General features: G+C 37.6%; 1 protein-coding gene across 1 annotated transcript in view; it reads right to left on the bottom strand.

The window, feature by feature from the left end:
• Positions 1 to 26,836, bottom strand: part of LOC126292017 (peroxidase-like) — a 176,853-nt gene that overhangs the window by 12,468 nt on the left and 137,549 nt on the right. Inside the window, exons 9-12 of the mRNA XM_049985809.1 lie at positions 18,466 to 18,613; positions 15,511 to 15,667; positions 3,210 to 3,380; positions 1,714 to 1,903 (exon numbers count right to left, since the gene is read on the bottom strand). Of these exons, the coding sequence (XP_049841766.1) occupies positions 1,714 to 1,903; positions 3,210 to 3,380; positions 15,511 to 15,667; positions 18,466 to 18,613 (666 nt within the window). The remainder of the gene's footprint in view (positions 1 to 1,713; positions 1,904 to 3,209; positions 3,381 to 15,510; positions 15,668 to 18,465; positions 18,614 to 26,836) is intronic.

Below are 26,836 nucleotides of genomic sequence, written 5' to 3' on the forward strand. Positions count from 1 at the left end.
TATCTTCTGTCTTATTATTAGTTATCTGTAATGAATTTGCCTGAAACCAGCTTGTACATCTGTCCATTGCTATTGTTACATTATTCTGCAATTCATCGAAGTTGTTTCCCTGAGTAATTAGTATTGTATAGTTTGCATACAGTACTGTTTCACAAGGTAATGCAAAAGGCAAATCATTTATGTAGACAACAAAAATAAAATGTGCACATATGGAGCCATGTGGTACTCCTTTGGTAACTTGCAAGAATATGGATCTTTTTTCATTTATAGCCACTGTTTGTTTTCTATTGCATAAGTAAGATTGTAATAGTTGGCAAGCGCTCTCACCTATTCTGTAATACTGTAGATTTCTTATAATAGCATTGTGGGATACAGTATCGGATGCTTTCTTAAGGTCTAACAGTCTTGCACAAATTATGGATTTATTCTCAAAGGAGTCGTATACTTAAGCGACATTGCTCTCTGCTGCCTTCACAGCTGAGAGACTAGTTCTGAACCCATAGTGTGTGGAACATAGCAGTTTATTATTCAACTCAAAATACTGGCTCATTTGCTGGTGGTCACAGTACTCTATTATTTTTGAAATTATGGAACTAGTGAGAGGGGTTGGTAATTGTCAGGTAAATCTTTATCACCTTTCTTATACACAGGTATGATAACAGAAATTTTTAAACTATCTGGGTAAATACCTTCATTTTATATCTTATTTATTACCCTTGTTAAGGGGATTATTATTTCTTCTCTTATATTTTTATAACATAATTAGATAAACCATAGTAGTGTTCAGCTCTGGAGTTACTGAGCTTGGCTATTGATTCACTGATCTGCCTAGGAGTTACTAATGCCCATTCAAATTTATCACTCAGCTTTCTGTGTATTGTAGGTAGCAGCACTTCTGCCTTTCTCGCATCTTCCTCTATCTTAACATCAGATACAGGATTGGCAAAATGTGCGTTTAATATAAATGGAGGAATTTGTATACTGTTTTCTTTCTTTTGGCAGTTTTCTTTCTAGGTGATGAGTTACCCCAGAAAATTATTTGATAAGGCATTATCGAGAGTAAATGCACAAAATATGTCAGGAACATGAATAGTTTGTTTCTGAGCAAAAGTCCATCAAGAGCAAATGCAACTGAATTTAATTGTTTGAGCAACCACTAATATAATTGTTCCAGCTCATGTTTTCATCAATATGTACACCAAAACATCTGTAGCATTCTACTGTCTTTACTGACCTCTGTTAGTGTGCTATGTATGATCCTATTGGTACAGAACATGATATTGTGTGTTTCCTAGAAATTAAGGGAGAGTCCACCTTCAGAAAATCACTTTCTAACTCTTTGATAAACAGTACTAACTGTCTCTTCTCTTTTTTCCCTCTGATGGGATTTATTACAATATAACACAAAAAATATGCCACCATTGCTAAACATGGAAAGAAATTGGAGTAACCAAATGAATTAACTGCACTGTGAATTAAGATTGCAATATAATATGAATACAATTGAGAGCAATAAAAGGATAGAAGTTTATTTTGTACTTTTAAAGTGATACCAAAGGATCAACAACAGTGTTCCTCATATAAGGAGTATTTCGAACAATACCAATGGACATAAAGTAATGCCTACTCATAGAAAGGAAATAAGAACCCATTTGAGAAATGATTACAAGAAACTAAGGAAACAAAATAAAATAAGAAAAAATTAGCCAGTACCTGATGTGAATGGGTAAGGAGATCCACCATAATCATAGAAAAATCTGTCTCCACATTTCCAGCGTTTGAATTGCTCCACAAGTATAGTTTCCCTTACATTCAGTGTACTTTCATTCCTCTTGTCCAGCATCACCATTATGAGGTCCACATCATCAGGATGTTCATAAAAGTGCCCCAAAGCTCTGGCATCCTGAAAAAAATTAATAAATAAAAGCTGTTTTAAACATCTCAGAAACATAGTCATAAAATACTTTCCTCCTGTGTGGAGTAAAATTGTTTACAAATTTCTTACCCTGCAACTTGCCCCAAAATAACAGTGGGTAATCCAGGACAAAATGAGGACAGTGTAATAAAAAGGGTATATTGCTACTCAGCATACAGAGGAGATGTTGACTCACTGATAGCTACAACAAGAAGACTGCTATACCTTGGATCTTTTGATGAAAAAGGCCTTCTTCTAAGGTAGAAGCACAACACACACATGTACATTGGCACTGTCTCTGGCCACTGAACCAGCACAGCTTTAGCCTCAGAGGCAATGTAAATGTGTGTGCTGTGCTTCTGCCTTAGAAGAAGGCCTTTCGGCCAAAAGCTCGAATGTGTAGCAGCCTTCTTCTTGTGGTTGCCTGTAGCTTACTGTCTTCTCTACTTGATGAGCAGCAATCTATTCTTTTCATAATATTACAATAAAACAAATATTTTGTAAGCTTATTCAGAAGTTACATGAGAATTGATTTCCATAATATATGTTTGTGGATTACATTTTGAATGCATTGCATGTGGGCTACTGGAAGAAGAAATGATGACTCATTACATAAGTACCAACCAGACATCACCTCTTTGCTTTACCGAGAGAGGATGAGACTAGAAACGAAAACTTGACAAGGTCATACTAATTTGAAAATCAGCAAAAGTTGTATTAGTTACTGAGGAAAGCATAATAATAATTGTGAGTGTGATTTGCCTAAATATTCTGCTTTCCTCATTCTTATCCAGACCTACCACTTGTTTCATCCACAATGTACTGATGTGGTTATCCCTAATCTTATCTCCTTCATGCAACTTCAACTCTCCAGAGAAGACAATGTATTTAATTTTCAATCTTCTTGCATTGCCTGTATTTTGTGATGTTTTATTTTTAATATATCATCAACACTATGACACTTAAAAAAACTCTGTACAGAGGAGAGCTCTGTTGTCATTCTCACAGCATTTGCATCTACTTAATTTATTAGTACAATGACACACCTATTTGGGTAAGTAATTTCAATGGCTACACATGAAGGACAAGGGGTTACCCATATCTTAAGGTAGCATTTTCTCTCTACTCTAGCTGTATAAAGAAAGCATTTTAGATAAATGATTACTAAAGAGCATTTTGACAGTTCAATGTGATGATTTTGACATTAGGTTGGCATGATGACTATACTTAATCTAATGATGCAATGTTTAACAATTTCCAACAAAAAAGAATATGGAATAGCCAATGTACAAACCTCATATGGCATAAGATCACTGAAGTCTTCAAATTTCTCAGCTCGGGGTAGCCCAATTAATTCCCGATAATCATTGTAGCTTCCTAAGCCAGAATCTCTTCCTCTTAATATATCAAATGTAGAGAGATCTTGGCCATATTCCCCATCTCCTTTGAATAGGTTCCTGTCAAGCTGAAATTGTTTACATTATATTAATTATAGCAGTCATGTATCATTCATATATGCAAATTAGTAACACATAAACTTTAGTAATAAATTTGGATTTTTAAAATCTGTCACAAACAGCATTTTATTTGTTAACATTTAAATTTATTCATGTGTTCATAAAACTCTTTGTAGAAAAGCCAGAATGTTTTACTGGAAAGTTTCACACCACACAAAAAAATTTTCAATTAACATAGCAGCAGATAAAGCTCCTATTCCTTATGTTCCATCTACAACAAATTTTTCTGACATTTATTTCAACTTCTGCTTGTCTTTGTCTATGGCCTATTGCACTAATTACAACAAATATTTGTTCCTCTTATGAAACAAACATTATAGCATGCAAAACAAAGACACGGTGGCTGCACCACTACTATATTTTCCAAATAATTTACTTTTTACTATAAGTTAATCAATTATTTGACATGGTTTTCATGTAGTAACCCATTAGTAAATATGTCTTCCCTCAAAGAGATGGGCAAGCAGCATATTTGTTGGTAAGAGTATGTGTCAGTTGACAGGAAACAAGGAATTTTGACTATCTACTTTCGTTACATTAAAAAGATGTTCAATAGCATTGATAAATTAACCCACAGATTAATAATTCATAATTTGCAATGTAGTGCTCATTTGTATCAATAGGGGGATTTTCATCATGTTAAGTATAATAGTGTCCATATATTTTTCTTAATTTCTGACTAGCAACGTTGTTTTACCATTAATTAAAAATATTAGTTCTTGTAATTAATCAAAAACTGTAACATTCAACCTAGGCACTTTTCAAAGCATAATGTGTTTTCAGAATAACAGTTTGTTCTTACACTCATCTGTAAGTAGTTGGATGTCACCCAAAATTGGCACTCCATGGTTTGAAAGTACAGAAGTAAAATCTATGATGGATGCACTCTTGATGTTGGCTCAAAGCACAATTGTAAATGTTCTTTATGTGAAAATATGTGCATTGACAACCACAAAAATCACTAATATTAAAGTGTAACAACTATATAGTGATTAAAAATTTTGACTGAATTGTGTTTTGATCAACATGTACTGTGGAATACTATTGTTGCTGAACTAGTGCTTGTAGAACATTGTAGATCTAATTAAAAACTGACTTGAATGAACTATCACAGCATAATTAAATGTGATGAATTACTAAAGAACAGTGCTACTTATTGACTTTGTCTGTTTCTATAAATGTAATCACTGTTTTTGTTCAACAGTAGGACCTAAAACTCTCCACTGGACAGTAGTCGTTAAGCATTGTGGTTTCCGACATAGATATGGGTATTAATAATGTATTATAGAAGATAAACTGGTCACCGCACACAGTAACTGAACTGAATGTGTTAGTGTCATCTAAATTATGGTGTCCTGTACATCAACAAACCAGAACCATCCCACATTCAACCAGATTTTTAACCTTGAGGTGATCAAGACGAGTGCAATCAAGGACAAGACTCCGATATTCATGTCAGTTCCATCGCATATAGACTGAGCTATCCAAGCAAGATTCATGACCCACCCTCACAGCTTTACATCTTCCAGTACCTCATATCCTATGTAACTTCAGAGGTTTCCAGTTTGAGTCCTGTTTCAGAAAACAGTTTTAATCTGCCAGGATGTTTCAGATCAGTGGACAATACCCTGCGGAGTGAAAATTCATTTTGGAAGAAAAAAAAGATTTACATATTGCCCTCCTGACAGCCAAGTATGTTTTATTCAACTTCTTCCTATCTATAGTACTACGTGTTATTTTACATTTATTCTGCAGTAGTGTCTATTTCATTAGATCATTCTGTACACAGACACTATACCACAATTTATAGTATATTATTGTGATGCAATATGTTTGGTAATAACTGTTGCTGAAACTGCCTCAGAGGCACTGATACCAGTTTCATTGAAGACATCCTCAAAAAGGTCAGGTCTGGCTGTTGCTATTAGACCCATTATATTTTCATCATGAGTGGCTTCTGAACAACCTGTTCTAAGTAGTTATAACATTCCACAGGATGTCTTGTCATTCTCATCACTTACGAGACTGTAATTTTCCCATTTGCTGATTAAAATTTCCTCCAATGGTAATGGAATGATTGGGGGAACTTATGTACTAATGAATTTAGGTTTTCTCTAAACTTTTCAGTTACATCTGGAGGTGAGTCTGATTTCTCAGTGGATGGTCCTCATTTTCCCCTAAAATTCCAGTTATCAATTTTTGGTTTATAATAAGTTTTCTGTGCCTAGTATAGGATGGCATATGAAAAACTAGCCCTGAGTGCATATTGCTCACCAATAATTCATGAATTGTTGCCCACCATGAGCAGATGTAACAACAGATAGATAAACATATAATCATTAGTTAATAAAGAAATAACATAGATGCTATGGCAAAGGTCTGCATTTCCTGAACCGATCTTGTGTTTTACATTAGTTTATATTAGGTCCTGAGAATGACCGCCTCATGCTTCAGTGAACATTTATGCATGTCCCATTTGCATGTTGCTATACACCTTGCACAACTCTGCCTCATCAATTCTCAAAATTTCATTATGAACATTGTGCTTAAAGTCTTCTAGAAGTATTGGGTTATTTGCACACACTTTTACCTTAACACTGACCCATGGATAAAAGTAACTAGTGGTTAGGTCTGACAAACATGGCAGACATAATCCTTTGCTGACAGTCTTTTCCTCTGTCAATCTTTCACGAACTCATGAGTTGCACTCACATGAAGTGTGACAGGTCATGCCATCCTGTACAAAACAGTCACAACAGCTTTGAAACAACAGATGACAATTGGCTCCCAACAATGAGCTGTCTAGAACTTGGGGCCAGTTTTTCATGTACCACACTGTACATTGTTAGCTCCAGTATTTTGAGGAGCACTTCAAACTCTGGCAATTTTTTAAAATTCTTTGGTAGTTAATCACTACAATTTTAATACTCTTGCCTGTAAGGGGCATTTATTTGGATTTTTTATTCACTCTTTCAGGTTTCCTACAGTTATCATTATCCGAAATGGATGGATGGCCACCGAATCTAAAAAAAACATTATGTGCACTCCACACATAGCCAGCTAGCTACCAGAGTAGCAGCCTCTAATGTGAAGTGCACACCTGACTCATTTAAGAGGATAGTACACTTCTCAGCCCTATGAGACTAATTTATGAAGGTGCAGCCTAGCTTGTAGACCTTCAAAATCTCTGGTTCAGTCGTCCTGCTCAACTCAAAACCAGGAGGCCAATATCATTTCTAGGAACAATACTACAAAGTGTGAGTTTTTTTCAAACTCTGCCAGCACAAGTGGTTTCTTCAACCTTCTCTGCCTGTCACTGGGATGATCCAAGTCATAATTTTTTCCATGTGCCACAACCTGAAGTTGATTACCTTGTTTTCCCTTGATAGCTGCCAGAACAGCACCTTCAGCATGTTGGATGCAAATCACAGCCTACCCACTGAGAGCTCCAGGTACGCTTTCTTTTCCCTGCACCTACATTCTGTTTCTAAATTTCTCCTTAGTTTCCTTGCTTGTTTCATGTACAGATTAAATAAAAAGGGGGAGGCTACAGCTATCTTGGAAAATACAGTTTTCCTTTCACATGCTACTAGACTCTTATAACTGCAGTCATGGTTCTGTACAGGTTGTAGAGAACGTTTTGCTCCCTCTATTTTATCTGGGGTAACTTCAGAATTTCAAATGGTGTATTCCAGTCAAGGATGTCAAAATATTTTTCCAAATCAACACTTACTACCAATGTTCTCCTCTTCATTCCATTTTTGAAGATTAGTCATAGGGTCAGTATTGCCTAGTGTGTTACTGCATTTCTCCAGAACTAATAAAGCAAAGATATTACTAATACTGATTGGAGACAAACTAATCTTGGTTAGCTCCATCTGATGAAGACTGCCTGTAGTCATACAGTCCTTTCAAATACCAAGCTGGCAAAATTCTGCCTGCAAGATTTCAGCAGTACAACGGCATCCCTTAAGCAGTCTTTTAATCCTTCCTTATTTACGGATGATTATGCACATCATTCATCTTCCTTGTCACGTGCAGCTCAGGATTAGAACATTGGAAGAGTGGGCTTCTCACACCAGTTTTAAATTTTCTCCAGATAAATCTGTGTGTGTGTTCTTTCTGATTTTAAACTTTCTCATCAATTTACTTGTCCAGCAAATGAGGGACACAGTAATGTAATGTACTGCCTAATATTATTGTTATTATATTGTTGCCTAATATGAAACACACAATTACATACATTGGGATACACTTGTTTACTTCATTTTTCCATTGTTAATCTTTCAATTTTCATATTGCTTCACAGTATTACATTAATGCTATTCAGTTAAGCTCATTTTTCTGTAAACTTTCTTTTATTTACGTTTATTATTCTATAAATGAAATAGTTGACAGATAAAATAATAACAGTGTTACACAAAACCCTGGGTTTTTAAAATCACATAATTAGTGTAATTTTTGTATGAAGATGTAAGAGTCTGAAGAACAGTATTTACTGGGAAGATGACCATTCTAATTCTTGTGGGTGTGTGTTAAACCTCAAATTAAAAAAAAAAAAAAAAAAAAAAAAAAACACAATAAGTTGATGTGTGGTGTCTGTTGTGTCTGACATGCCTGACAGAACAGACACAACATATCAATACATACATAACAGTGAGGACAGCTTCACCATACACTCCAAACCCCTGTAGGACTTGGCGAATGCCATGAGCAGCAGAGCTAATTGACTGGGGTGCTGCTTGCATGTGACAGGTTGAGAATTTGAGTCAGATGGGAAGCATGTCTGGATGGCTGAGGCATTTAAGGCAACTGTTGTAGACAAGTAGAGCACCAGGGGTCGAGTCCCGGTCTGGCGCACCATTGATTTATTTCAATGCCTGTAGGTGGCTGAAGTCCTGATTTATTGTGTTCGATGTGGATGGATCCTCCCCCCATGAACCATGGACCTTGCCATTGGTGGGGCGGCTTGCATGCCTCAGCGATACAGATAGCCGTAACGTAAGTACAACCACAACGGAGGGGTATCTGTCGAGAGGCCAGACAAACGTGTGGTTCCTGAAGAGGGGCAGCAGCCTTTTCAGTAGTTGCAAGGACAACAGTCTGCATGATTGACAGATCTGGCCTTCTAACAATAACCAAAACGGCCTTGCTGTGCTGGTACTGCGAATGGCTGAAAGCAAGGGGAAACTACAGCCGTAATTTTTCCTGAGGGCATGCAGCTTTACTGTATGATTAAATGATGATGGCGTCCTCTTGGGTAAAATATTCTGGAGGTAAAATAGTCCCCCATTCGGATCTCCGGGCAGGGACTACTCAAGAGGGTGTCGTTATCAGGAGAAAGAAAACTGGCGTTCTACGGATCGGAGCGTGGAAGTCAGATCACTCAATCGGCCAGGTAGGTTAGAAAATTTAAAAAGGGAAATGGATAGGTTAAAGTTAGATATAGTTCGGTGGCAGGAGGAACAAGACTTCTGGTCAGGTGACTACAGGGTTATGAACACAAAATCAAATAGAGGTAATGCAGGAGTAGGTTTAATAATGAATAGGAAAATAGGAATGTGGGTAAGCTACGACAAATGGCATAGTGAACGCATTCTTGTGGCCAAGATAGATATGAAGCCCACACCTACTACAGTAGTACAAGTCTATATGCCAAGTAGCTCTGCAGATGAGGAAGAAATTGGAGAAATGTATGATGAAATAAAAGAAATTATTCAGATAGTAAAGGGTGACAAAAATTTAATAGTCATGGCTGACTGGAATTCAGTTGTAGGAAAAGGGAGAGAAGGAAATGCAGTAGGGGAATATGGATTTGGGGGAGAGAAATTAAGAGGAAGCCGCCTGGTAGAATTTTGCACAGAGCACAACTTAATCATAGCTAACACTTGGTTTAAGAATCATGAAAGAAGGTTGTATACATGGAAGAACCCTGGAGATACTAAAAGGTATCAGACAGATTATATAATGGTAAGACAGAGATTTAGGAACCAAGTTTTAAATTGTAAGACACTTCCAGGGGCAGATGTGGACTCTGACCACAATGTATTGGTTATGACCTGTAGATTAAAACTGAAGAAACTGCAAAAAGGTGAGAATTTAAGGAGACGGGACCTGGATACACTGACTAAACCAGAGGTTGTACAGAGGTTCAGGGAGAGCATAAGGGAACAAATGGCAGGAATGTGGGAAAGAAATACATTAGAAGAAGAATGAGTAGCTCTGAGGGATGAAGTAGTGAAGGCAGCGGAGGATAAAGTAGGTAGAAAGATGAGGGCTAGTAGAAATCCTTGGGTAACAGAAGAAATATTGAATTTAATTGATGAAAGGAGAAAATATAAAAATTCAGTAAATGAAGCAGGCAAAAAGGAATACAAATGTCTCAAAAATGAGATCAACAGGAAGTGCAAAACGGCTAAGCAGGGATGGCTAGAGGACAAATGTAAGGATGTAGAGGCTTATCTCACTAGGGGTAAGATAGATACTTCCTACAGGAAAATTAAAGAGACCTTTGGAGATAAGAGAACCACTTGTATGAACATCAAGAGCTCAGATGGAAAACCAGTTCTAAGCAAAGAAGGGTAAGCAGAAAGGTGGAAGGAGTATATAGAGGGTCTATACATGGGCGATGTACTTGAGGGCAATATTATGGAAATGGAGGAGGATGTGGATGAGGATGAGATGGGAGATACGATACTGCGTGAAGAGTTTGACAGAGCACTGAAAGACCTGAGTCGAAACAAGGCCCTGGGAGTAGACAACATTCCATTGGAACTACTGACAGCCTTGGGGGAGCCAGTGCTGACAAAACTCTACCATCTGGTGAGCAAGGTGTATGAAACAGGCGAAATACCCTCAGACTTCAAGAAGAACATAATAATACCAATCCCAAAGAAAGCAGGTGTTGACAGATGTGAAAATTACAGAACAATCAGTCTAATAAGCCATGGCTGCAAAATACTAACATGAATTCTTTACAGATGAATGGAAAAAGTAGTAGAAGCCGACCTCATGGAAGATCAGTTTGGATTCCGTAGAAATACTGGAACACGTGAGGCAATACTGACCTTACGACTTATCTTAAAAGAAAGATTAAGGAAAGGCAAACCTACGTTTCTACCATTTGTAGACTTAGAGAAAGCTTTTGACAATGGTGACTGGAATACTCTCTTTCAAATTCTGAAGATGGCAGGGGTTAAATACAGGGAGCGAAAGGCTATTTACAATTTGTACAGAAACCAGATGGCAGTTATAAGAGTCGAGAGACATGAAAGGGAAGCAGTGGTTGGGAAGGGAGTAAGACAGGGTTGTAACCACTCACCGATGTTATTCAATCTGTATATTGAGCGAGCAGTAGAGGAAACAAAAGAAAAATTTGGAGTAGGTATTAAAATCCATGGAGAAGAAATAAAATCTTTGAGGTTCGCCGATGACATTGTAATTCTGTCAGAGACAGCAAAGGACTTGGAAGAGCAGTTGAACGGAATGGACAGTGTCTTGAAAGGAGGGTATAAGATGAACATCAACAAAAGCAAAACGAGGATAATGGAATGCAGTCAAATTAAGTCGGTGATGCTGAGGGAATTAGATTAGGAAATGAGACACTTCATGTAGTAAAGGAGTTTTGCTATTTGGGGAGCAAAATAACTGATGATGGTCGAAGTAGAGAGGATATAAAATGTAGCCTGGCAATGGCAAGGAAAGCGTTTCTGAAGAAGAGAAATTTGTTAACATCGAGTATAGATTTAAGTGTCAGGAAGTCGTTTCTGAAAGTATTTGTATGGAGTGTAGACATGTATGGAAGTGAAACATGGACAATAAATAGTTTGGACAGGAAGAGAATAGAAGCTTTCGAAATGTGGTGCTAAAGAAGAATACTGAAGATTAGATGGGTAGATCACATAACTAATGAGGAGGTATTGAATAGGATTGGGGAGAAGAGAAGTTTGTGGCACAACTTGACCAGAAGAAGGGGTCGGTTGGTAGGACATGTTCTGAGGCATCAACGGATCACCATTGGAGGGCAGCGTGGAGGGTAAAAATCGTAGAGGGAGACCAAGAGATGAATACACTAAGCAGATTCAGAAGGATGTTGATTGCAGTAGGTACTGGGAGATGAAGAGGCTTGCACAGGATAGAGTAGCATGGAGAGCTGCATCAAACCAGTCTCAGGACTGAAGACCACAACAACAACAACAACAACAACATATGGATGATTGCTGCTGTACCACCATTGGCGTGTCTGACAGAACAGACAACACATATCGTATGAGTATATCAGTGAGGACAGCTCTAGGCATTTCAGTGCAGGTGCACCACATCTTTGGAGCCACTGTGAGACTAAGCGAATTCTTTGAGCAGCAGGGATAATAGAAGGGGCACTACTTGCCTGTGACAGGTCGAGAATTTGTGTCAGCAAGGAAGCATGTCTGGATGACTGAGGCAGTTAAGGCAACCATTCTGAAGAAACAGAGCATCTGGATTCAAGTTCCAGTCCAGCAGAAGTTTTCAGTTTTCACCATTTATTTATTTCAATGCCTGTAGGTAGCTGAATTCATGATTTCCTTTCATATTAAAATAAGTTAAACATGAAAAGCTTGATTGTAATTCTTAATGAAGAGCTAAGTGCTCCCTTAATTGTTTAAACATTTTATAACTGACTTCAACTGTGCCTGCATGACTCTGTTTTTGCTCAGTTTGCTGCAGTTATGTCTCAGTTTTTGTACAGCATTTGCTCAGTCTGTTTGTTGCTGAGAAATGCTGTAGTGGAGAAGTGAGAAGGGAAGAAACTACAAATAATTTATGGATATCCAGGAGTTTTGGTTGTGAGAATATTACTTGTAATTATGTAGGAATGGAACATATTGTAAGAGAAAGACCCCACTGCAGCAAAGGCAAAGAGTATGGCAGTTGATTAACAATCATTGACACCCATGACACATCAATATAAGTGTTTTTAACATTAAGGAATTGCCTTTCTGCTCCAAAACTTTGTGTCTTTTGCAGCAGTCCCTGTAAATCAATGAAAAAACTGCAATTACAAGCATTTCACATCTTAGTTGTGAGCAGAAACATTACAGGGTCCTATACCAAGCCTCTGTGCTGAGGATGGAGAATTGCTATCTGGCAGCAATAACTCATGGTGTGTTATGCATAAAGGTTATTCACCCTTACTGAATCACCTGTATATCGGACCGTTAACACCGAAAATTATAGCAATATTTATATGACAGTCCTCACAGTTAAGATTTTTTAAAATAACTCTAGGTGTTACATGCACTGCTTAACATTGCAATGGTCAGTGGGAATAAAAGTTAGTTAAAAATTAAAAATTATATATTATTCATTTTTGCAAAGGAAATTTTAGGTAACTTTGCTAACATGTAATGGAAGAGTAAATGTAATGAGTTTTGTAAGATGCTAATGACTTTTTTTTTTTTTTTACAAAAGCTTTATGGCATTATTCACATGATTAAAATTCAATATTGTTAAGAAACAAATAGTTTTGCTGTAAAATTCATTATTATTGGACTACTTAAATGACATTTTTGGTGAAAATATTATTTGGAAACTTTTAAATTATTTGTAATATTTTGCTGAGGTTTGCAGTCCTAAGTTATCATATTTAATATTTTACTAATATTTAGAGAATTTCATAAATTTTAGGAGGGAAGTCCAGTGTGGGTGCCACACTATTCAAAATATGATTTGTAAAAATGGAAGTTTATGACTTTTAAAGCTTATTAATAAACATTTTTGAAATGAAAAATTATTTGTGCCCTTGTAAAAGTATTATTACTTATAAAAGGCATGTAAATGACAAAAAATTGTATACAGTAAAATTTGTTAACCCTTGACTCACGAGGTGTGGTTTCTCATACTACATGAAAATTTTCAAACTCACTCTCCAAGGCCAGTTGAGGGGGAATGCTTCTATACTCCCCCTACCCTCCATAAATTGCCACCCCTATGATGTTTTGTTGCTGGTTGCATTATCGCCTTCTGTATTTATTGTTTAGACTTGTTATTAATAGGTGTTGGAGTCTCCTACTGCATGACTCGTGAACTACATACCTGTTTTCTTCAGCACAGTATCGTATAGCCCAAAATGTGTTGGCACGAATGTGTCATTTTTAACTTTCCTGAGTTTGATGAAATTGTTAGTCAGTCTATCAAGGAAGGTGTCAGAGATATAGATCAAGAAATAAACATAAAAGACAATGATTTTACATTAGCCAGTGATCGCAGTCCTGCTATCAAAAAAGAGTATCATTCAGGGGAAGAACTTCGGGAAAGCAGTAATGGAGGTCAGTCTGTTTCTTCAATGAAATATTTGAAGTGTCTGTTAAATTTGAATGTGTTCTGAATGGTGATAAAATGTAGTTCCTAGCAATGAATGTAAATTTGACAGACTTTCGTTTTGTACCTTTTGGTTGTAATTTTTATGTGCTAATTTAAACCCTGGAATTTAGTTTTATTTGGAAATTTATTTGCTACAGAGGTTGCATAATTTTTCACAATGTAAAATTCAGTACTCTAACAGTATTTATCTGTACTATTTAAAAGAACCACACAAAATTATGTGCTTACGTGTGATAAATAGTATAATTCTGCGGGCTTTGTTTAGTGCAATAAAATAAACTAGAAGCATTTATGAAACACTTAAATAATTGTAAAAATAAATATTATATAGCATAAATTAGAAATTTCAAATGATTTTTGCCTTAAATCTTGGTTCAAACATAGGGGTTCCAGGGACTGCACCTTGTGGTATACATTACAGAAAAGTCGCCTTGTGAGTTAAGGGTTAATGTATCTGTAGCACCGCAAGGTTTCTAGATACCAGCAGTACTGATGTGTAATTGATCAGTTGGACTGAAAGACTATGTGAAATGATGCATATAGGCCTATTAAGTCTCTGGGCAAATCAAGGAGTGGGGGACTGCATTTGGCAATGTAACAATGAAGTGCTATGTAATAGAAAACTGTTGTTCAGAAACTCTGTGGTCTACTGGCTGTGTCATGGGATTGAAATTGGACAATCATAGTATAGTACTCAGTGCAAAATTGGACTGTAATCTAAGAAGAGGAAATACTCAGTTTAGTCACAAATGACAGGTGTGGAGCCTGAATCTCAAAGAAATTTGATGAGTACTGAGCCTGCTACTAAATGAATATATTTAATAATGTTCAGTTAGTATTTCACAGGAATGTAAATGTAACCATGCCAACCCTGGCCCCTCCCCAACTTCTAAAAAAATGAAACCAACCTAGTTAAGACATAGTTCTTTAGAGTAGCTAGATTATTAAATTAGGACAAAAAAATATGAGAGAAAAAATATCAAAATAAAACAAGCATAACACTAATGATTATATGTCAGACTTATAACTGACTGTCTTCAAAGATGGAACATTGTTGTCAAATGTATACAATGTTATGTTGATTATAAATAATCACTCATTCTTACAGCACATAGTTAACTTGTTCAATATTAGAAAGTCTTCATGCAGATTTTAAGCTAGCAGTAACAGTTGAACAGCAATTACTAAATATAAATGAAGAGGCATCAACATTTTTCAGAATAATAGCACAAATTGTTTACAACTGTTAAACAATACTTGGCTATTAATTCCACTTTCTAACTGCAGCCCCTCCTTGTTTACCTTAACTTGTTACTTATCCGTCCTGGTATGATGTGTAGAACATGATGAGTAAATAAACAAGGGAAGGAGGGGGGAAGAAGATTGAGGCAGAAGTTTTACCAGCATGCAAAAAATCATACAGTTTCCTATTTCTTAGTTTGGATGCTTCTTTTCAAGATATGTAGTGCATGAAAAGAAAACCATGAGAGGAAAAAATAATACATTGGTGCATATTTAAAACTACATAATGGAATCAATTTAACAAATGAGAACTACTCTACACAGGAAACAAACAACACATAAACAATGGCTCTGCTGAAAGAGACCAGTTTAGTGTTGAGTCAGGCAAAAAATGTGAGCTCAGTAATAAAGTGAAAGTGATGTTTTACAGCTTACATGTAAATCACCTGAAGTAACAAGTTCTGACACACATACCTCATAGTCCGTGTATTTATCATCCTTTGCAGTAGGTTGTTGTGCCATACCAAGGGCTATCTGATCCAAATGATCACCCTGAGTGATTATTTCTGGCCTATCCAACCAGTTAGTAATTTTTTGACTTCTAAATGGACATCCTATACCTTTGTACAGCCTGCAAAATGTGGCTCAATTAGTCTGATGTACAAATAATGAAGTCCATATAACAAAGAAGTCCATACAATTTTCAGGTCTCACATGATGCATTCTTTATAAGTAAGAACACATCACAGAGTAATATAAACATAATTCATCATTAGAAGATACATGTACACAATTGTAACATAAAAATCCACACGTGTAAGAACAGTGTTTATCAAACTCTCCTTCTAGGAAGCTCAAATATTATTTGATCAGAGATATTGCTTGGAACCAGTTTTGATTTTAGGTAAGTAAAAGAATGCAGAATGATAGTAGGTCCACTTTTGTTCTTATTATACAAACTGATCTGCCATGTGTAGAAACATGGAAAAATAAAGATAGTTCTTAATATCAAGTATCTTCATCTCAATATTGACAGTTTTTGCACAATAGTTTTTAACTGATACTCCCACTCCTATCAATATTTTATAGGAGATACTTTAATGAATAATCCTAGTAATGATTTATTACTGTTTGATTATTTACCTCAAATTTTGCTTCTTTGATTCAGTTCCAACACATTCAACAAATTAACATGTGAGCACCAACAGGCCTACAATTGAATGAGTGGTAAGCATCCACATGACACAGTGAGTGTACAGAAGCATCTGCCAAGTTTTGTCACAGTTTGTTCACTTGGAATCCCCTAGTGTTCTGAGTATGAAATATTTATTTTAGTATTGTTGCCCCCCCCCCCCCCCCCCCCAAAAAAAAAAATCGTTAAGCACAAGAGTTACTGCTGGAGGGAGTTGGCACCACATCCACACACAAATCATCTAATTCCCATAAATTCTGGGGATGAGGGCAATGAGGCTCTGGCACCATGTGCAATCACATTCCAGATGTGTTTGATCAGATTCAAATATGGTGAGTTGGTGGAGTTGGAGAGGGGGGGGGGGGGGGGGGGCAGCACATCAGCATCAACTGGAACTCACCACTGTGGTCTTTGAGTCATTCCATCACACTACTGTCCCTGTGATATGGTGCATTAACTTGTTGAAAAATGCCACTGGTGTTGGGGTACTTGATTGTAATGAAGGGGTGTACATGTCTGCAACCAGTGTACAACACTCCTTGGCCATACGCTGCCTTACATGAACTACACTGGACTCACGGATAACCACACGGATGTTCCCCAGAGCATAACGGAGCCATTACCAGCTAATTTCCATCATGCAGTACAGGTGTCGAGGAGCTGTTCCTCTGGAAGATGGCAAATTTGTGCCCTCCCATCAGCATGATGAATAATGTAACAGGATTCATCAGATTGTGCAACACTCTACCATTGTGCAAACGTCCAGTTCCAGTAGTCACATGCCAATTTCAGGCACAGTTTCCAATGTCATGGTGTTAACATTGGCACACGCACGGGTCATTGGCTGCAGATGCCCATTGTTAGGAGTGTTTAGTGCGCTGTGTGTTCAGACACTCCTGTAAACTGTCCAGATAAGTCCAATGCTAGTTTCATCACAGTTCACTGCTGTCTTGTTTTACCAGTCTGCCCAGCCTACGACATCCGAGATCTGTGATGAGGGGTGACTGCTGCCTGGCCCCACAATGTTTGGATGTGGTTTCACCCTGTTTTTGCCACATGTTAAAGACACTCACCACACCACTCCTCAAACACCTGACAAGTCATGCACATTTCTGAAATTCTCATACCGAGCTCTTAGGCCATTACTACAAACTCAGATAGATCACACACCCTCCTCATTCTACACAAGGACAGCACACTCACTGATACTGTGTGTGTGTGTGGGGGGGGGATGATTTTGTTTTGATAGTAGGCTGGTGATCGTAGTGTTCTGGCTGATCAGTGCGTAGCAAGGTCTGCACATGTAACTTATTTATATCAACTTTCCTTCAGCTAGTCAGCTCCTGACAGTTATCGGCAGTAGCAGGAAGCAGTCAAGACGTGTAAAAACACTTTCTTATACCTGCCAACATGTGTTCATGACTAGCTCAATTATTATACACTTACTTCTAGGTTGCATCACTAATGGCAGCATAGAAACACTGCAGCAAAGTTACATACTGCATGTTACAGCATTTAAGAATAAAAAGCTGGAATGTACTGTTGTCACAAAATAATACCTGAGTCTCAAAGTAGTCCAGTTTTATAACACAATATAACTTGTAATGCAGAAGTTTTGGAGCTTAGACATTTAGTACCATTTTTATGAACACTGTTTTTGCTTATTAGAGTCGTAATAATCACTAATAACCAAAGTAAATGTGTGAAAAATACATAGCAAATAAATGGATTATAAAGCTGCTGCTTCTGCGCTTAGGTGCTTAACAGTTTCCTAAAGCATGCTCAAGGGTATATGGCACAGATAATCTGTTTTGGATATTTTTGTGCAATGAATACCTAATGTCCAAGTGTAGAATGGTACCAGAAAATGTATTCCATTTGATATTAATGAAATGTAAAATTTAAACTAAACCAACCTGCTGGCCTTTTACTGAAATGAAATTTTTTATTGACTTAGAAGATTTGTAATGTATTATTTCCAACCCAAGCTCTTATTGGCATCAATGCCCAGAGACTTTGAACATTCTCATTACCATATAGGTCAATTTTTATTTTTATTTAAGAACTTATTTATAACTTCTATCTTTTTAATTTTAAAAAATCTGCTCTGAAGTTATATTGGATTTATGTGGTTTAGAACTAGTGGTATAGAAAGTGTCTATAGAAGATGACACAAAGATGACTAACATTTAATGGTACATTTGCAAAAAGAAAATATACAACTGACCATAACTTACCGCATGTTACCTTGAACAATTCCGTGGAACATTCGGTAAACTGCTTCTGTAAATTCTGCAAGTGTAGCTGGATTTGTAGAGGCATTGTAACAATGACTGAAGCCTGTCTCCCTTGATGTGATATTATATTTTGCCAACCAGTCCTCACCTGTAATCAGGTCAGGTCCGTTTGTGGTCAGGGAATGTATCATCACATTGTAACACAAATAGGTGAGATGATTCCTTATAGCCAACAATAATGGTGACAAATTTGTGATTTTAAGTTTATACATAATGTTTACGATGCTTCCAAGTTAAGTCATAGATGGCGGTGTCGGTGAGTGGGTGAAGGAGGCAGGGGAAAGTAGTGGGGTAAAGAAGTAGCTTACCATCTAATAATAGCTCTTTCTGAAGGTTGGCATAGTTGCTGTGTTATGTATTTCAAAGTTGCACCAGCTCAAAGATAAAATTTCTCAGCTTAACAGATAAAGGCAGCTTTTTAGTTAAAACATGGAATTTATTTTACGCTTTTTATGCAACATATGTTTGGTAAGGATACACCATACCTGATATGATTTAAGGTAGGTATCCCACACACCCATCAACAGCTGCCACAACTTCTTTGTTGGACTGAAAACATTTTCTTCCAATGCAGAAATTTCTTTAAATGTTGATATGGATGGAAGTGTCTGACAGTGCCAAGACTGGTAAACAGTTTGGAGTTTAACATGATTTTCAACTAAAATCCTTCATATCCCCCAACTCACTATTTGTATCAAGAGCACTGTCCTGAAGATGAATAATTTTTCTCAATTCGTTACCCACACCTGTTTCTTGTTCATTCATTCATTCATCCATCCATGCATCATTTCTGATGAACCCAGAATGGAGTGTCTTCAGGAACACAGAACAAGTAGAGTTATAAATTGACAGTAAACTGCACTAAACAAGGTAATTAATCAGAACTTTTACACCCTAACTTACTTGTGTGAAGTGGTATACTAACAACATATTATGAGTAGAGCTAATCCACTCATAGGGATAATCATGGTAATTCCTAGTACATTGGTGTGTGTGTGTGTGTGTGTGTGTGTGTGTGTGTGTGTGTGTGTGCATGCGTTTGGGTGAATACAGAACACAATTCAATTTGTCAGCAATCTGAGGGTGTACAGGGTGTGAAATGAAGCACACATAGTTGTTAGTTGTGGCACCAGCAATGGCTTCAAACTATCCGGGCATCAAGTCTTAGAGCTTACCATTGATGACATGAAATATCCCATAAATAAAACTTTGGCAGCAATATGAGTTCAGCCCTTTTGCAGGAAGGAATATCTTTTCATCTCTAGCCACCTGGAGTTTCACTGTGAATGATTGTACTATATGTACATGATCTTTCTGTATGCTCCATTATCAGCAATGAATTCATGTTTACTGCTCTAAGGCCTGTGTTACACTATCATATTTCTTTGTCAAAGCTGATATGTCAAATATTTATGTCAAAGACATTTATGGTGTAAATGGGAACTTTGTCAAATTGCACCTGTCACCAAATAAAGATGATCAAATCTAGGGCCTTGCTGTAGATTTGATCATAAAAGTCACTTATTTTCTGTTCACTGCAATGTGAAATATTACCACTTGGAGCGCTAGTACTGCTGCAGTGTTGTGTCACTGGCAGTGTGTTTGTAAACATGGTTGTTAAGTTTAATTTGTCTGTGCTGTCAACTACAAAATTAATAGAAATGTATAAAGCTGATGAGGCACTTTACAGTGTGAGGCACCTTGAGTACAGATATAGATTAAGAAGACTGGAGAGCTACAAAAGAGTTGCAGATATCATTAGTCGTGAGATGCAGCCAGGGTGCATCGCTGATGACATGGCCTCTCTCAAGCTACTCTCACAAGAAAGCAAAAGTATGTATCAACATACTTATTTCATTCCAAACAAAGATTCCAAGACTTACCAAGCGGGAAAACGCCAGCAGACAGGCACAAGAACAAAACACACACACAGAATTACTAGCTTTCGCAACCGATGGTTGCTTCTTCAGGAAGGAGAGGGAAAGACGAAAGGATGTGGGTTTTAAGGGAGAGGGTAAGGAGTCATTCCAATCCCGGGAGCGGAAAGACTTCCCTTAGGGAGAAAAAAAAGGAAAGGTGTACACTCGCGCACACACACACACACACATGCACACATATCCATCCGCACATACACAGACACAAGCAGACATATTTTGCTTCCTGAAGAAGCAACCATCAGTTGCGAAAGCTAGTAATTCTGTGTGTGTGTTTGTGTGTTTTGTTCTTGTGCCTGTCTGCCGGCGTTTTCCCGCTTGGTAAGTCGTGGAATCTTTGTTTTTAATATATTTTTCCCATGTGGAAGTTTCTTTCTGTTTTATTTACATACTTATTTCATTTATATATATAATTTTTTTCTGAGCTCTTCAGTCCTCTTAATCTGTTTTTGTACTCAGGATGCCTCACATTGTAAAGCACTTTATCAGATTTATACATTTCTGATAATTTAGTAGTTGTGGGACAGAAAATGTAATTATTACTTTGATCTACAATAAAAATAGTTTTTAATGCACATGAAGTGTATCGAATATTTATTTACTTTCAGATATTGTCCTTTAGTGCTTTATAAATAGCTTCACAGGTTTCAGGTATTATTTTAGTTAATGTGCACTGTAGTATTTGCGTACTGTACTGCAAGCTAGAGTAACTCTCTCCTAAAGCAAGAAATCGGAGTGTTACTACTAGCCTGTTTTCTGCAGATATAGCACTTCTTAAGTGAGTATCGTGCTTTGTGATATGATGAGACACTTTACTGGGCAAGTACTGAAATGTATGCTCTTCCATCCTTAAGTAATTTATGTAAGACTTGACATCCTCCACTTTGAGCTCATGTAACAAATTTTGCTGAACACTTTTATCATCTCGTAAAACTCGTGGCTTCACCCAACTATGTATTTTTTTTCCCTCCCCCTTGCTTCTCTTCCAAATGCATACACAGTGCAGTTGCTTTACATGCAACTGCTGCGCATAATAAGTTGTTGTTGTCAGCCATCTTGAACTATGATGAAAAATATGATGGTGTGTAATACCCCTTTATATCTTTGTCAAAGAAATATGATAGTGTAATACCAGCCTAACTAACATCCTGAATCCTTCTGCATGCCTCCTGCACCAGAATTCCTACAGGGGTGACTCTGCAACAAATAGCAGCATCTATTTCAATGTAACAAGTGTATTTAGTGATAAATTGTTGGCTTTGACAGTGGAGTTGTGATCTTTTTGAACAACTTAGACAGAATGTTGACTTCATGGGCTCACGTAATGTTTTCTTCCACCCTGACCAAAAATGGTTCAAATTACTCTGAGCACAATGGGACTTCACTTCTGAGGTCATCAGTACCCAAGAACTTAGAACTACTTAAACCTAACTAACCTAAGGACATCACACACACCCATGCCAGGATTCGAATCGACCATAGGGGTCGCGTGGTTCTGGACTGAAGCACCTAGAACCGCTTGGCCACCACCCTGACCAACCTATGGTTGGTGTGAAACATGATAGTGCTGTTCTACTGCATGTTAATGTCAACAGAAACAATATTGGACATGTGTATGAATAATGTGTGGTGTATTTCGACCTCCTTGGTGATCACATCAACAAAAGAGTATCTGGACAACCAGTTCATGTCTCTGTGATGACATCTCATGTGCTTTTACAGGTGCATCTGTGTCAGGAATGATCAAGACAAATCTGTTCATAATTTAGTGCAAGGCGCAGCTGGTTACACAATGTGAGAAGGCTCTCAGTTTTCCACCTGTGCCATGCTCAGTCTGTGGGATCTTGTCCACCATCAACCTTATACCAAATGTCCAGCACATCCCCAACAGGACTTCTGTGGAGCACATATACAATAAGGTTCTCAACTTAAACTGCCAACCTTCAAACTAAACACTAACCAACAGGGTTCACAGCCATTGAATTCGTACTATACAGTTCTGGAATCGGCAAGGATATGTCCGAATTTGTGGCCCTAGTAAGCGGCATAGGTGATTACATCCACAAAATTAGTGAAATTGGAATAACTCCACTTGCAGCATTTTCATGTCTGCTTATTAATAATTTTTCTTCTTAGTAATTATCCTAGTGTTATGTGTACTGTACAGTGTATGGCATGTATTGAAATGCTTGAAAAGCTGAATTAGAGTTTGATCCACCAAAATTAATTACACAGTAATTTGCTTTCAGTGTACTGAGTCCAACAATATAACCAGTTTTCACTTAAGGCATATTAATCAGAAATTATTGGTAATGGAACTTTGTACTACCATAAAATTTTGCCTACATCATATGAGCTAAAAACATATTTGCAAAAGGAGTAAGACCATTCATTATAAAAACTGGCATCCCAACTTCACAGTATTATATTTAATTTTGCATGAAAGTAATTAACATTTGAGATAATTAACACTGAAAATACCATATTGTTATAATTTCTATTACTGATTTTATCTTCTGGCTTGTTAGATTTTGGAGTTTAACAACACACTTTTGGTGTCCTATCTTATTAATTACATGAGACACTAATTAAGATTTTAAATAATTTATCATTATGTAAACTAATTAATATGGCATCAGAACTCAGGAGTTAGGTAATCTCACTGCAGAGGCATAAAGCGATTCCATAAACTTTTCTTAATTTATAGAAAAAATTTATCAATGCCTTTAGCACATCCTGAATAGCAATATTGTAAGTAGCTATTTATGAAATGACTGAATAATATCCAAAACAACAATTTATTCATATGCCAGCTTATAAACAGTTGAACGTCACTCAAAGAGAGAGTTCACCACAAAATCCTGATCATGTTAACACACATGTAACACCCATGCTCTCAGTTTTTGCTCTCACTACAGCTATGTGCATATTGTTTATGAAAATACGTGTAATACTCATAAAATATCATAAATATGGATGCCTAAAACTTTCGGGTGATTTCTGTAACTCAAATATACAGACAAAGGTAGTGACTCAACTGTGATGTGATCGGTAGGAAGTGTCACCCATCATTCTCACATGAATGAGGTGTGGTTGAACATTGTGACTCTTAATTAATAAGTGGATTAAGTGGGTCATTGCATTGTACTCTCATCCGATAGACTTATGCAAGACAACATTGACTGTGAACTGCGACATTTTGTGTAAATATGGACAGTGCTTTATGCCACATTTAGTTACTTTGTTCAGTTGATTTTTAGGACTCTCATTGATTACTGAACAGTGTTTCGTTAATGTGTATTTTAATAAGTTTACAATTTGTATGAATATTCCTTCTACTGAACCTCTTAGTTATTTTTGAGTTTCAACCTGTTAGTAGGCACTAACAATAATCCAAACAATATACTCTTGAAGCTAACATAATGTGTAGAAAATATTCCTAGCACATCATGTCGCTCACAGCCACAAGGAGACACTGAGACCTGAGCGTATCTGTACACTCCTGAGAGCATCACAAGCAATTGCTATGGGGTGTGATAACTTCAGCTGGCAATGATTATGACACCAACAGTCGACAATAACATACCTGACGGGAGTGAGGGGGCACAGCCGCAGCTGTTCCGGTTCCACTCACATATTGCCGACTGAGTGCCTGACAGCTCTGTGCTGTACAACCACCCAAATGCCCAACAAAACCACCTACAGCTCAAGCAGTGGGCCAAAGCCACTTTTCCCATCTATTACTCGACCACAGCACTGTTGCACCTGGGAATGAGGGTGCTTCTGTTGTGAGTTTTTGTCATCATATTTCGTGAGCAAATGCTGAAACACTTGGTAGTATATGCACAACTGTCTTGAAATCATTCACAGCACCATGTATTTTCCTTTTTCACCACGATACTTGTTTACTGTAAAGCCATTGCATGTTTCCAGTAATAGCCACTGGAGACGATGCACAATACTATCATGATGGGGTAATACAAGATGTGGTGGTGGTGGTGGTGGTACAGTGGTGCAACAAACAAATACTTCCTTATAGACATTGCCTCTGGAGTGAGCATCATTCATGGGAACTGCCACAAATGGAATGTTTTATGGCTGTCATCCAGCTGTTCACAGCAAGTGACATTCATATCATGCAATTTGGAACTGTCACATGCACTGTGCACCTAACCTTGCATTATAAGGCAGTTTGTGATCACAGAAATGCACAAACTGATCTCTGTGCCAGTTTCACCTCTCACTTGAGTCAACACCAAGGATCCTGAGGCAAATCAGCAGGGATCCTCAGGAAAATTCCACCAGCACACTCACGTGCAGTTCCAGTACAACCACTTTTAATCCCTATTTATGGCATCTACCTGGAACTACTTAATGACAGTCAGGCTTTGGAGTCAGAACTACAAGTGATGACAAAGAGTTATGAGGAAGAAAAAACCAGAAAGTGAAGCAAGCTACACAATGAAAATTGAGGCCTGCAAGCTTGGGTATGTTTATTTAGCAGAGAACTGGTTGCTGCACAATATTATCTGAAGCAGGAACAGCATTACTGTCCACAAATTCCTGGCATTAAGGAGACAGCTCAACTGTGATATCAACAGGTGAAACATGTGATCTATAAATAGTCATCAGACATGACAGAGCACAAAATTAATGATACAATACGTATTTTAAAATTTTGGAAAAAATTTCTTTGTTTTCAGTGACTTTATGTAACAGATTCATAATTGATTTCATATTTACAGAAAACTTTAACCCAAAAATTGAAGTGTTAGTAGTGAATGTGACTTTTCACAACAAATGTCATATTCATACTTTCAGGTTCAGAACACTTCTTAAATGTAACCTCAGAAAGTATGTTATGAATAAAAGTCAATGACAATTAATGAAATTTGAATTTTTTAAAGTTTTTTATGATGGTCATGAAGTACCACTCCACTGACTACACGCATTACAGAAAATGCCTTGGTAATGCTAAGGATATACTAGAAGATACTTTCAGGTTCTTGACCTTACTTATAAATCAATTCCTATTTTAAAAAAAATACATTGTCAATGAAAGTTAACAACAGTTAGTGGAATCTGCTTTTATTTACTTTTTTGTGTGTCTAAAGTAATAAACCCCCCCCCCCCCCCCCCCCCCTTCTTCCTTTGTCAGTACTTGTTATGGAAAATGCATTGGTATTGCTAAGATTAACACCATGCCAGGCCATCCATATTTGTATATTGTGTAAGAGATACACTTAGCACAGACACTTATACAGAAGTCAACGCACAAGAAGAGAGAGAAGCCAATGAACACCTCATCCATCATCACCATAAGCGACCCTCTCGATGTCAGAAATCGAGAACTTCGACACTGACTGGCTGTCTCAGTAAAGCTGTATCTGATGACCCCTCAAACTCTACCATAGCCAGTATCACTGGGACTAAAGAAGGAATGGCAAGCACCATCACTGTGCTTCTTCCTTGTGAGATGGTCCAGCTGTGTCTTTGTGTCCCTCCTTGGAGCTTGTCTCCGCGTGCCCGTTTACTTGCGAGTGCGCGCAGAACACGTGGGTGCCCGGGACCTCTGTTGCCCTCCTCCTGACAGTGTGGCAGTGGGGGTGCTTAGTAGGGGCCTCACCAATGATGACATGAAATAATGTATAAATGAAACTCTGTGACAGCAATATGAGTTCAGCCCTCCCAGAGGTAGGAATATCTTTGTGGCTAGTTGCTCAGAGTTTGCTACGAATGATCGTATTGTGTGAATACATTCTTTGTCTATTCACCAACATTAGTAATAAATTCATGTCTGCTGCAATAACCAGCATTCTATTTCATTCTGCATGCACCCTGCACTGAAATTCCTACAGGCACATCATTCGGTGCTGAATCAATTCTATGCCAGAGGTCCTAACCATAGTGTCTGTTTCAGCACGTCTAGAGAATGTGCTGGTTAGAGGAATGGGTGGTCACCAGTCATATTAAGGAAGGTCAGGACAGCACAGTCTAAATGCAGTCTCACATTACCTTTCTGAAAGACAACATCACGGAGACTCTAAATTTGGCATAGTCAGTGGTCTTAAAATACCAATAATGACTGTTGTGCAAATTACTAGTTTTGGGATGTAGAGCTGATCATTTTGTACACAAAATAGCACCCTATACCATTATCTAAGCCAGCCACCTTGCTGCAGTGGTAATACCGGTTCCTGTCAGATCACCGAAGTTAAGCGCTATTGGGCTGGGCCTGCACTTGGATGGGTGACCATCCTGTCTGCTGAGTGCTGTTGACAAGCAGGGTGCACTCAGCCCATGTGAGGCACACTGATGATCTACTTAATTGAGAAGTAGTGGCTCTACTATTGTAAACTGACATATCACCGGGAGAG

The sequence above is a fragment of the Schistocerca gregaria genome, chromosome 9, assembly GCF_023897955.1.
Source record: "Schistocerca gregaria isolate iqSchGreg1 chromosome 9, iqSchGreg1.2, whole genome shotgun sequence".
NCBI classification, from domain to species: domain Eukaryota; kingdom Metazoa; phylum Arthropoda; class Insecta; order Orthoptera; family Acrididae; genus Schistocerca; species Schistocerca gregaria.